At 34.7% G+C, this 14,356-nt stretch overlaps 1 protein-coding gene across 1 annotated transcript in view; it reads right to left on the bottom strand.

Moving 5' to 3' along the window:
- The window catches only part of HCN1 (hyperpolarization activated cyclic nucleotide gated potassium channel 1), a 193,712-nt gene that overhangs the window by 167,529 nt on the left and 11,827 nt on the right, over nt 1–14,356 (bottom strand). The window contains exon 2 of the mRNA XM_053932652.1: nt 2,756–3,179. Within this exon, the coding sequence (XP_053788627.1) occupies nt 2,756–3,179 (424 nt within the window). The remainder of the gene's footprint in view (nt 1–2,755; nt 3,180–14,356) is intronic.

Here is a 14,356-nt window from a genome sequence, read left to right as displayed (position 1 = left end):
TTATTTCCTGCCCACACATCTCTTGTCCCTTTTTTGAAGTGTTTCTTCCCATTTCCATTCAGCCATTCATTTAGGTAAGTAATTAACATCAGACTGATATGAATATATCAGTTTTCATATATATTCCACCACAGGCTATAGCTGTTCCATTACACTTAATGAGGAGAAAGTTTCTGCAATGCATACATTATTTACATTAAAATTACTTTTGGTGACTGCTGGCAACTTGATCATAATTTAATTGACTGAAATGATGTGGAAATAAATAAAGAAAAGGAACCATGTTTCACCAGTGCCAGGTAAGAATCTTTTAAAGTTTTGCTCATCTTAAGGTTCAGGATACCAACCACCTGAATTCCACATATGTGATATGAAGAAAAGCTCTTCATATATGGGAAGAAAAGCTCAAACAATGTCAGCCTGCCTTTTTTATGTGAGGATGTAGAAATACAGGGATAACTGCCTTATCATACAACTTGGGTTGTTCATACATCAGTTACCCATGAATAACAGCTATCTAAGTATTCTCCTGGCACATTATGAAGATTGATCTTGCTGGCTATCCTCTCAGTATTTTTCAGTTAATGCTTATTATTCTGGAACCAAATACATATATTTCAGATTTATCTGCACCACATTTAAAACCAATGTGTCAGCTCGTACGCAAAAACTATTAAATCCTTTTAACCACACACAAACAGGCTTCAGTTCTGTGCCATAAAAATTAGTTAACAGTTGCTCCTTGTTGTCCATGTGCAAACACACACATACAGAGAACATTAAAACCAGCAGCAGTCTTGCTGACTACTCCATGGGATGATCCAGTTATTGTTTTCCAGTAATTCAGCAGATGTCATCCCTAATCAGTAGTTTTGTCTGTTTTAAAACATTAAGATATTGTAACACACATTTTCCAGAAAGCCCTATATGAAAATCCATGACCTTCTGCATTTCTGCTCCATGTAAATTGCTAAACAAAAATAAAAATAAATAAACAAACAAAAAAAACTACCTTTTTGCTTTCACACATTTCATTTTGGGATTTATCAAAGCCTGATTCAGACTATAGATTTCTGTCTGTTCTTGCATGTGAGAATTTTTTTCAAAATCAGCCAACAAACGTTCTTCTGCTTTATTACAGGCTCAAAATAACCCCCAAAAAGAAAAAAAAGAAAAAAAAAAAAAACCAAACAAACAAAAAAAACCACTACCTTTAGATCTCCTTTTACCTGCCAATGAACATATTTCACAAATTTTACTAGTGGAATTAAAGGTGAAGTTGCAATCAAGCAGCCATTAGCTAAATGGACCAAACAGCAGCTACTGCTGATTTGGACCACATACTCTGGTCACTTTTAGTCCCACTTAGTGGCCAATTCAACTATTTTTATTTAGAAGACCTGATTTCTGTTTGACAACTGAAAGAAGGGAGGGAAAAAAAGAATTTATTTGTCTGCCTAGTAGGCCTTTACAGCGGCAAGCGACTAACTCAAGCTGCCAGAAAATAATGTCACTTAGTTGAATTGAGTAAAAAAACTACAGTGCTCTATTTCTGTGTAAAAACATCTTTTCAGTGCTTTACAGAGAGGCAAAGTAGCTTTACCAAATAGAGTAATAAAAAATAATGACCTATTTCAGGGGCTTTTTGAGACACTACTATAAATTTTTTAGACTTTTGATATTTAGCATCATCAAGCATCATGCTATTTTAAATTATAATCTGACTTTATTTGAGATGGCTCTGCTTTTAGGTTCCTCTTAAACCAGACAGTGCATATTATACTAGAGATAACCAGCAGAAAAAGCACCAAAAATAGTACCAAATAGTCCTTCAATATTCATTTAATTAAATAAATCTTTATCACATAGGTAAATAAATTTATGGAAATCAATTTTAATACTACTTCCATGATAATGCTCTACAAAATAATTCTCCTTATGCTTACTGCAAGAAAGGTTTAGAAAACAGCAGTTATTTTTCCTATGGCTTTAGCACTTCTGTTTAAAACACATGATGATATTCAGAACTACAGAAATGAGGACAGGGAAGAAACAAAATGGTGGTATGTGCCAATGCAGCAAACATTTCCTAGCCATGAATATGCCAAAGTGGGGAATGCTATAATTTCCTGGAAAAGTCACTATGCCAAATTGAAAGGCAGCATAACATCATGCCTGGAAACAGTGGAGTTGACAGTTTAGAAGGCAGTGACTTGAAATTTGAGCTGCCCATTTTTCGTAAAGAAGGCCAGTATTTATGATATATAGCCTACATAGAGCCTTCAAACAATGATTATTCTAGGAAATTTACTCAATGGTAGATGGTTTCAGTTTCTTCTAAAATAGAAAAACACAAACAAGTTTAAGTTTTCTGTGACTACAAGAGTATTAATAAATTTAAGTGCTAGTCATCAAACCTAGTGCAGGTTTAGGTGCTTGTCAAAATTTCTAGTATTCCTTTCTCGAGCCTTATTCTAATATTTTGGACATTGTGTAACATCATTAGGAGTCCATCCGTGCAAATCGTACCAACGCCAAATACATTTTGGTCTCTGCCATTAGCAGAGACAAGATGTTTACTTTGTGCTGGTTTTGTCCAAAAAGGCATTACCACTAGTATATGTTTATAATTACACCAGGTAGTGAGGAAAAGCTGTATTACATTCTTGTTCTGGTGCAGCTCTTCACAGAGATTGACTAGTGTTGGGCAGGAATAAGATTTTATTGAATGATGCTATAACCATATAAATCTTACCTCTTCCCACTGGTGTATGTATCTAATCAGTCTTGAAAGGCGCAATAAACGTAACAGGCTGAGGATTTTTGTAAATCTCACAATACGAAGCGCTCTTGCTGTCTTGTAAACCTCTGAATCCATTCCTTTTTCTACAATGAGAAAGATATAATCCACTGGTATTGATGAGATGAAGTCAACCACAAACCAGCTTTTTAAGTAATTCATCTTGATGATTTTAGGGTCCAGTATTATTTCAGAGCTGTCTTCATTTACAGTCCCAGTTCTAAAATTCATTATCAAGTCCAATAGAAAAACAGTGTCTGATGCCACATTGAAAATAATCCATGGTGTTGTTGTTTGTTCTGTGAAGAATGTGATTCCAACTGGTATAATTACAAGGTTTCCAACCATCATTATAAGCATGATTAAGTCCCAGTAAAACCTAGGAAAAAAGGAAGAAAGAGAATGGTTGATGTCATGTGGTAAAATATTACAAAATGGTCTCTATCATGCCATCAACCTCACAACCAGATTTTATTATTACTAAAGAAATTCTTATTGCTTTAATTCATTCAGCATATTCATAGTCAGTAAAGACACTGCAATTAACATACTTCTTTATGTGCCTTCCTTCTCAAAAACATGCATGTAGAATAAACGCAGTACTATGGCCTATCAGTCCATGATATATCACCCACTGAAAGGTGGGCACGTGTGGCACTGAGCAGATTTATCCAGACTCCTGTCAAAACCTCTTTGAGCTTTTATATAGATAAAAATTATGTCTTGTGCCAATCAGAAGTGTGTTAGTAATGCAACAGTTTTCCTAAGATTTCTGTCCAAATGGAAAGCCAAATACCTAATGGATATATTAAATGTCACTATCTCTTTTCAAATGTACTGATACCACTACAATGCTGGAATAAAATTACAGGAAGAGGAAAAAAGCACCAAAGCAAAAAATAGAAACAATAATTAGATAACATAAAAACCTTCATCCACTTAATTGAACTTTCATGCATTTTTACAACCTCACAGTCTATACTCTTTCAGAGCTAGCTAAGAAATGTTAGAAAAAATAGCTGCAATTTGCAGAGTAATAGAAAGGGGTACTGCGTTTCACTATTTTTGCTCTAGAAGCATCTAAAGGCTCCCCTCTAATACTGTTAGACTACTAACCATGCTTGATACAATGTGGTAGAGGGACGGAGTCATAGTTCTAGTATCTGTGATGGAAATGCTGAATAAATGCACCCATTACATAGAATTTCTATTCTGATGGAAGATTTCTAGGGGACAGCCATATGTTCCAGATTTTAAGCAAATTATGATAAATCCCAAATGTTACATAGTAAAAAAAAAAAAAAAAAAAAAAAAAAAACAAACAAAAAAAAAAAAAACCAAAAAAAACAACTATTCTTAAGCAGTAAAAGAAATAAAACGGATACTCAAAAAAGCCTGAACCCAATGCATAATCTCTTACTCTGCTCAAGAACATGATCTGGTCAACTAAAATTAATTTGGAGAGATACAGAAACCAACCAACAACCTTGGACTCATCATAGTTTCTAGAAGACTAGAGGCAGCAGTGGCTCCACAACTATCTCTGCTCTGTTCCTCTGTCATAATGGGGCCTGCTGCAGGGGGCATGTCATGGACACACCATCAGCACAACACTTCAACACTGACTTGCAGGCCACTTCCATCACATTAATACCAGCCTCCTGACATGCAACACACCCTCATCTTTGGTAAAGGTTCATGGCAACCAGCAAAAATAATAGTTTAACTGGCCATAAAACATTTCAGAATCACAAGCCTAGTTTTTGCTAGACTTGCACAGAGAATATAGATCACAGAGATTTCAGAGATTGCTTCTTGTATTACCAAATGATCATAAAATCATAGATTGGTTTGGGTTGAAAGGAACATTAAAGATCATCCACTTCCAATTCCTGTGCCATAGGCAGGGACATCTGTCACTAGACCAGGCTCCTCAGAGCTCCACCCAGCCTGGCTTTAAACACCTCCAGGGATGGGGCATCCACACAGCTTCTCTGGGCAAACTGTGTAAGAGCCTCACCAACTTCACAATAAAGATCTTTTTGTAATATCTAATCTAAACCTAATCTAAACCTTTCATTCTGAAGTCATTCCACCTTGTCCTGTCACTACAGGCCCCTGAAAATAGTCTCTATCCATCTTTCCTGTTGGCACCCTTCAGGTACTAAAAGGACACACTTATGTCACACTGAAACTTTTCTTTCTCCAGGCTGAACAATCACAAAGATCTAGCTTTTATAAATTCCCATTTTTTTCATGTCTATCTTGGAAGCAAATACTCCTAAGTTTACAGAGTACTCATCTGAGAATATTACAGAATATTACCGAATATTACAGAGAATATCAATTATTATCTGTAACTGTAAAACATACTAAAGGAAAAGCAGCATAGCATTGAGAACAGCATGAGAATTCCCAGTTTCAAAATATTTTATTCCAAGAGACACCTGGAAAGATTAAACTATAATTTGAGAGAAGAGAGCAGTTGGCAATGTACCTCTAACTGGTTCTCAGAAACTCTATGAAACAGACTATAAAAATTATTCCCTGTGTACCACAAAGTGATTTGTGTCTTACACATTTTCAGTCTTGCAATAAATGTGAACAATAACTGCTAAAAATGTTCAGTTTTATTCAGGCTGTATGTATTTTTTGTCCAGCATATGATAGTATTCACCATATCTGGCAAAATTTTCCCAATTTCTCCTGTCTTTTTTAATTCCTGTAATACTTTTCACTGTGCTAGATTCCTTTTCAGTAATCTGGAATTCCTTTTCAGTAATCCGGAATTACCACAAGGAACCACTAAATTCAATACAACACCACCACTGTGATCTACAAGTAAAATTACCACAAACACTTTTAAAATGCTATCAACCAAAGTACTTCACAAAAGTGCTCTGGGAGAATAAACATCTTCAAGGAATCCTTAAAACTAGTAGAAAACAAATAGGAAATAATTACAAGAGGTGTCCTTGTATCTGTGGCTCAATCCTAAACAAAGAATTGCTAACTTCAGATTGACCTTTACATTTCTCTAGCACAGTTATGCAACAAAGGCAAACCAAAGCCACACAACAACCAGCCACCCAGCTAACACAGGAGACAATATAGGACCAGGTGTTTTTAACCTACGGTAATCTGCAGTTTAAAGGATCATCACGTATTGTGATTACGCAAAACATACTAGTGTTCCTGATGCTGAATGTCAGCAAAAGTGGTAGCATCAGGGCTAAAATAATATTGGCTGCTAAGGACTTTTGTATTTTAGCCCACAATACAATATAAGCTGATTAGTTAGTAAGAAAAACCCTTATTATTTTTCAGTTAGAAAATTACTCAGACATTTTCTTTTAGGAAAATGTTTCCAAATGCTATTCTGTTGGCCATGTTTTATTTTATTTCAGGTGAGAAAAACTAGATGCAACTGCCTGTATTTCCCTTCCTTGACCTGTGCGGAGAAAATAATACAATGACTTCCTTGCCTATGGTTCAGAACATCCTACTATTCATGTAACAAAGAGGAAGCTGTAAAGCCTCACAACACAGTGCAAGGAGCTGCCATTGACACTCTGAGACAGCCCTTTGTTTCAAATTACTTTTAGGATTTTTTTTTTCTACTTCCCCTACCCCAGTGAGGATGGTTATGAATCTAAAATTTACAATCTCAAGAGTTCCACATTTATGTAAGTTATTATAAAATGTTGATGAAGAGCAAGGAAGAGGTAGGCTTATGACTCAAAATTTTTGAGAATGAGGAAAAAAAGCAGGAGTTTAGGGGTAATAAGATCTTCCAAAGCTCAAAATGAGAAGCAAGAACTGATCTTAGCCCCACAACAAAGAGCTTATTGCTCAGCTGAAGCTAACTCAGTGAAGCTATTTCTAGATGCCATTAACAGAGGGTGCAGAGGTCATCACTGCACTGTACTGAACTATTCCTGAAGCTTTTTAAATGCTTCTAAATGTCTCAGAGGTATAGTACCTGTAGGCAAAAAAAAAAAAAAAAAAAAAAAAAAAAAAAAAAAAAAAAAAAAGTCTTCGAGTATTAAAATATAAACCCCAATCCTGAGGCACATTTTTTCAAAATTTAAAAAAAATATTTTACAGAGAAATATTTTTTAAAAACACCAACATACTAATTACTACTTTGGAATTCTCAAAATGGATTCATGGGCCTCTTTTCACTCATAATTTATTTATTATATTTTTTTAAATTACAGTAACAGCAGTGTTTTTTTCAGCTCTGGAAGACGGTGCTGAAGTGTTGGTGTTTTCTTCAACGCCACAGGCTGTCCTGGATAGGATGAACAGCCTGTTCAAAATGAGTGCCTATCCAAGCAGTAAGAAAGAGTTAACTAGTATTAATTAATCACTGTTTGTATTAAGCTTAATAACGTAAGATGCTATGAACTCTAACAGGCATTTTATTTTCCACCTTGTATCTCCAACCCAGAGAAAACTGAATCTTAAAGAAAGAAATTTCATCTCTGAATTAATTCACTGCATAATTAGTTGTGCGTACAAATTCAGATTTGCTTGTCTTATTATTTCCTTTTTCTGCCCAACAACAGCAGAGTCTCAATTTCCTTGAATCAGCGTAGTTTGAGATATGATTATCCTTACGGCACACCCAGACTGCACCAGCAGAAGTTGTCAGTAGTCTCACAAACCGCACAGCAGAGCTAGTGGCATCTCTCAAACACTGAGTGATGTGAATGGAGGCTGCAGGGCAGTCAGGGCTTTGCTTAAGTTTACATTTTCTCACTTTCAAGAAAGACTGTAAAAATTCTGATCTTTTATTAAAAAGGAGTAAATCGTATCAGTAAAACTTCAGGAAATTCAGTCTAAACACTGAAAATAAATACTCATCCACATTACAAACTGGAAGGCCATTGAAAAAGTTACTAACTCAGATTGCTTGTAAAGCATCTCTGAAGCAAAACCTAATGCATCAGAGATTAGGTTTTCTGATTTCAGATGCAACACAATTTTACTATACACATTCAGAGAATCAAGAACTGTAAAAAAATTTCACATGCTTTCCTAGAAAACTTGCTTCTTCTTTAGCTAAACATTATGATTGACAAGCAGATGCCCAGTGAAATGAACACTGAGTTTCCTTTTTGCTTTGCTTGTTCTCTTTTTTTTTTCCTCACCTTCAAACACAGCTTTATTTCCTTTGCTTTCACAGACCACTGGTTCACCTAACAGAGAAATCAATGTCCTATATAAAACAGAACAATTTTAGCAGAAATAACAGTAATTTTAAATTTCATTGGACTGTATGTTAGCAAACACTAAACTTGGTATTATTCATACTCGAATTTCATTCTCATAGGACATGTTATCTTCCTCTGGTTCTGCAACTCTATTATTCTAAGAGGTAACAAAGTTAGATGCCTGAAAGCATCTGCAAAACACAGATAATTACTGGCATGTGTTGAAGGACAGGAGAATGAAGAAGGGAGTGTTTTCTTCAGAGGACCCAATTCTTTTAATGATTGCACAGATGTCTGTGCCTGAAAACTTTCTCAAAAAATCACCACTATTTTTTTTACAACCTTAAAATGAGGATATCCTCTTCTGCCTAGCTATCCATTTTCATTCTGCGCATCTGTTTCTCTCTTTCAAATACACACACCGAGAGGAAAACAAGCTTCTTCTGGGAAAAAGGCATACAAATTAAATAATAAATTAATTCTGTTTTAGCAAGAAATACAGCATTCAACACCTTCCATAGAGCAAACTCTGTTTAAATGTTGCAAATCCATATTTGATTGCTTCGGTGATTTTGGATCAGCAGCAATTTCTTTTAATTTTAATATTTCCAAACTTAGAATTTACTGTAATCTATCTCTGTGACCATATTAATACAAAGGTATTAAAATTACTAGTGGAGTGCCACTATTTTATGATGGCCTGTTTTGCTGTTTTTTTTTTTTTTTTTTTTTTTTTTTAATTTTGAAACTATTTCCTACCTCAAAAAGATATTACTAAAGTTCAGTGATACTAAGTCTTCTTTTCTATATAACCACAGAATGTATCTAAAATTATAAACTTCCACAATTTCAAAAATATTTCTTTTTTTTTATCTCTTTAAACCCACTTAGCAGTGACAATTTGCAATTTGTTGCTCAGCTGTGATTCTACGCACAAGGCAGACGATTAGATAAGTGCAGCTCTCAGGGGACCTGATCAGAGCCCAGTGAAGCCAATGAACAGCAATTTACTACTTTGAAAAGTCTTTGGTTACATAGTTTGGCTAGGTTTAAAGCTTAAGTGCTTTGAATACTAGAAAACAAAATCACAGTTTTGATGACCATGGAAGGATACTACAAAACTAGTTAACTTACACTTATATATATTTATTTATTTATATATATATATATATGTATGTACCTTTTCAGTATGTTTTTAATTAATATTTAACCAGTGGAGATTTCATCAAAAGATAATTGGTTCTTGCTATGCATTCAGCAGCTTCAATCCAAAGTTCTGATAGTATTTTACATGCATTAACAAATCCAGTCTCAGACTTATGAGAAATAAAGGTACAGTGAGGAGAAGTAACTGCACTTACTGCATACAAAAGGAGAAGACAGAAAGGACATAGAGAAATTTTTTTATTATTTAAAAATTAGACAGTTTTTAGCCAATAATCCCCTACTGCTTAAATACCACTAGTATTTGCAGTTGCTTTTCCTCCACAGAAACATATTGAACTACAGTAGAAAGAATTAAAGCCTGACTTCCATTTAACCTTGGCAAGAACAGTGGATCATTGTCAGTGGAGCTCTGATAATGCTTTCTCTCCCTCATTTTTACATAACTCCTTCTTTCTGAGCAACTTGATCTAGTAGGTTGCATACTCACCCATTGCAGGGTGGTTGAAACAACATGAGTTTTAAGGTCCCTTCCAAGTCCAGCCATTCTATGATTCTAAGATTCTTCAGCCCCACTCCTCATTAAAAAGTAGGGCTACTGCTCCTGTCCAGATAGCTACCAGACCAGAAAAAGGTGCTGATGAAGAGTCAGGGCTCACAAATACATTTCTTCATAGCAAGTGTTGATTCTGTCTTTGCTTATTTGATCAAATGGATACATATCACATCATCAAGATTGCTTCTGCATCAACACATGTCACAGCACAAGCACTACAGCTTCCTCCAATCTACCCTCTCACACAGGCTGTTAGACCACTGCTCTTAGAATCAGGCAATATTTTGTGTAGGGGCTGTAACTGATTTGTTTCAATTTTATATTATCAGCCCTTAAACCAACTGAGAAGTGCCACATACTGGTTATCTAAGTGTCACCTATTTTCTCTAGTGGATCTCTGTAAAATATGCGTTCGCATTCTCAAATTAGAAATGACCACTTAAAAGGCATGAAAAAAAGTTTGAAAGAGACAGATCTAAAAATATTTCAGCTGCAAAATAATCTTGTATCTCATGTTGGAACACTTGCATTAATTAAGAATTTTGTAGTGACAGTAATTTTAAGAGTGCCATTTAGAAACATGACATTTAGGATGCCTCCATGCTAAAAATTCAGAGGCTTAAATTGGAAGAAACCTTCTGTAATTCTTCTCAACAAAGAATCAAGAAAAGGAAGGTAACTTCCTAATGCCCTTCCAAAAATTAGAAAGCCAATCAGTATCAACTAATATTTTCCTTTAACAGATTTTTCTTTAACCAATTAAATCTCTCAACTATCATATATATATATGATAATCATGTATAATCTTTAAGTTTCTGCTAATAGGGAAAATTTTATTTTCTCTACTTCAGAGAAAGAGATGACAGGGAAGACATCATTCAGTAGCTATTGATAGATCCCAGTCATAGAGTTTGGTGAGGAGACTAGCCATGACCACCAAATGAGGTGGGACAATTCATTTATTTACATAAATACCTCTAATTAAAAAAAACCAAAACAACCAAAAAAACCCAACAACTTAGGACCATCAACTTAGATTTGATATATATACATATATAACAATTTTATTCTGGTAATCAGAAGTAAAAGTGGCTTTTTGTGCAGCTGTAAAATGATACAGTACATTTGGAAGAGCAGCTTCAAAGTAGGACTTGGTGCATCATTTCCTGACAAAGTGCATTGAAGGCAAGAATGGGCACTATTTTCAAACTAAAGGGAAAAAAAGAGCCAGTCTTCAAATTTCATGAAGGGAAAAATTAGAGACATGAAAAAGTGTGAAAGAACTATAGATAGACATGAAACAAGCTGATGCACTCCCACATCATAAATGAAAACAAATATACATGACTGAATATTTACAGTCATCCTATGTATCTATATAGATGTGCAAGATTCTAATGCAAGACTGGGTAATCAAGATTGCATATATATATATATATATATATATATATATATATATATATATATAAAGTTCAATTATTATTCCCTTTTACAACTATTTATAGCTGACTTTTGGCTACAAAGCCTATGTTTCCTTGAATATAAAAATAAGTGCTGAAATTTCAAGCTTTTAAAATCAATGACAGTACACTTAAGCATCAGTAAGTTATTTTATTATAACCCATGAATATCATACTGCAGTAAATAATTTGCTTCAAATGGTAATAAATCTAATTTATATCTGTTAAAAATATAATAATAACTTGTTTGTTCTGAAAATAACATCAAAAATTGATAAATCCATGTTGAAATCAAATTTATATTATCATTTTATTAACTTACACTTGATGAAAAATATTCAAATATATCTCAGACAATTTTTAGAGAAGCAAAGGAAGGAGAAAGATCAGATTCATGGCAGAGCAACATGGTAAGTAATTATGGTCATGTCACATGCATCCTCCTTTCAAAAAATAACTGAATACCTAGAGCTTTCATCAACACCTGAGAACATCCATTGGATTTCCTCATCCATCTGTAGGCAGCTGAGCTCAGGACCTCCCACACCTGACGGAGTTTACTTTCCCCAAGCCATACGGTGCCTCCTGAAGTGAGGTATGCTGCTGACATGTTCTCTCTCCCTAAACAAATATAAACTAGAGCAGGAATAAAATCTTGCTCCCAAGGAAGGCAATGACGAGAGAGGAGAGGTGTTCTCAGCTCCTCATTCCACCAAAGCAGAACAAATATGAGAGCTGATATTGTTATTGGAAGTGTCAATACCAGAAGTGCTATGCAAAGTCAATGCACAGGTTCAAATCCTCTCCATCAGAGGAAGAAAATTATTCTGCAGTTTAAACATCCATGCTGAACAATTTTAATTCCTAAGCAGATAAAGGAGACATTTAGGTATGCACTCAAATACCCTGAAAGTTGAAAGATTATGGAATTGTTATTTTAATGATTTTTTAAACTGAACTAATGTAGATTTATCTAAAACATCAACTAATTGAAAATACAGTGTGCACAACATGTAAGAAATGAAAGGAGTAATCTTTCACAAGCTTGATAATACCTTTTTCCATGTATGTTTATTAACACTTTTTTACAAGAGGATGCAGTCCACTTTTATAATTACATGGCCTGTATTCATATCTCTCTGCTAGCCATTTGCCTTCCACAGTATTTAAGCAGATACAATGTTAATTTTAACATTTCTTTAAGAATTCCCAATTTGCATACTGCACATCCCAGTGTTACCACCCTTTTGACGGCATAGCGCTCTGCCGGCATTGCCAAAACAAATCAGCGCATTATGCAGCTAGACAGAGCAGTGATCAGATAGACCTGATATTCACTTGTTTAAAGCAAAAAGGAAAACCTAGAAGAGCAAGCAAAGTAAACAAGAAAGAGAATACATTATGCTCAGAGATGCTCTAGTTACCAGCCTAAGTAACTGAGACCTTGCCAGCTCTGCCTCTGCTCCCTCCTTGACTTTTGGTGCTGTTCACCCTCTAATGCTCCAGAAAGCTCCATGCAAGCTGGGCTGAGCACAGCCTCACGTGCTGCTGCTGCAAGCAGCTCAACCAAGGGTGGGGGTTTGGAATACAAACCACATTTCTGGGGATGTAAAATCCATCTCTGACATTTATGAACATTGGTCAATGTAATGGAATGCATTTGCTGAATGGCCCTTTTGCAGTTTAATCCAATATAAGGAAATAAAGAGGGTTTTTTTTCAATGACATTAATTCAGTTATTCTTAAAAAAGAATACTTTAAAAAATACTTTAAAAAGAGAAAACTTCTTCCAAAAATCCCAAACCAGCATACATGAACTTAATATTTGAATAGTTTTGTGATCTGCAAAACAGGAGATAGCCCACAATATCAAGCACCAGGAGATGCCTTTACATGAACTAATGCTTTTTCTCCTTCCAGCATACCTTTACCAGCAGTACAGGAGGTAATTTCCATTGCTTGCTTGCAATTAAACATGAGGTTTATTACTTTTTATCACATATATATGCAATAATGACACACATGATTGAGATCCTAAAACTAGTATATACTAAATTTACAAACTATGTGTAGAAAGTGTTTATTGAATTACAGCAGATGATTTGATTGAAATACATTTAAGTGTTTTGTTTTAAATTAGTCATATGAAATGACTAATTTAAATGGTTATTGAGCCACTGCAAGATAAATTTTACCAAGACCTAGATGAATTTAAAATTCTGTTCTATCTTCATAGAGACAGAATCATCTAAAGTGGAGTTGTTATACAAAATACATACACTAGATAAAAGTTTTTCCTCCACACTGCCTTTATTCATTTTGGTAAGAGAGCAAATCACTTTAGGCATCAGAATAACATATCAGTTTGCAGACTGAAAAATGAAAGATTGCTAAAGATATTAGGATTTGAAAATTTATTCAAACTTAGCTACAGGCTTTGTTATATGCCTCACCTATAAATATTTATCAGAAAAAATATAAAAGAGAATTATTTAATAATCAGCTTCTCCACTTTATATTTTGGTAGAGTGACTTTGACAGATGACTTTGATGTCTGTTCATGAAAAATTCTTTCTCCAATCTTCAGGTTCAAACAAAACAGTCTGTATTCCTTAACAATGGGCTGGTCTTGACATCAAACACCCACTGCAGGTTAGGGGTTGCAGGGGGAAGTGTTTGCGCTCAAATAAAGTTGCCTATAATTGTAGCCACTGATAAGCAGCTCTAAAATAAGCACTCAAAGAAACTTTGGTCAGGGACCCATGACCTGAACTATAAACAACTGCAAAAATACCAAGGAAGCTCTTTACTTCCATACTGATAGATGACTCTTGTTTTGACACAGCAAAACAAAATGAGCTGCCCTTTCTCTGGTGAATAAAACACCAGATGTCCATCCTTATCTTCCATCCATATTCACTCAAAATGCAGTGCCTAAATATAATAAATAGGTTTCTGTCTTCAGCAAATGAAAACATTTTACTTTGGAGATCTCATAAGAGGTTTTAGCCACAAGCCAATATTCCTCAGAAAGACAAAATCTAATTTAGCCAAATATTTATGTTTCATTTTTTGGAGGACAGTGAGTTATGAACTAATCAAATGTGTTTAAACTAAAGATGTGTAATAATTAGAACTGCCAAATAGATATTAATGA

The sequence above is a fragment of the Vidua chalybeata genome, chromosome Z, assembly GCF_026979565.1.
Source record: "Vidua chalybeata isolate OUT-0048 chromosome Z, bVidCha1 merged haplotype, whole genome shotgun sequence".
Lineage (NCBI taxonomy): Eukaryota > Metazoa > Chordata > Aves > Passeriformes > Viduidae > Vidua > Vidua chalybeata.
The sequence above is the reverse complement of the archived record's forward strand: the minus strand, read 5'-3'. Positions and strand labels throughout refer to the sequence as shown.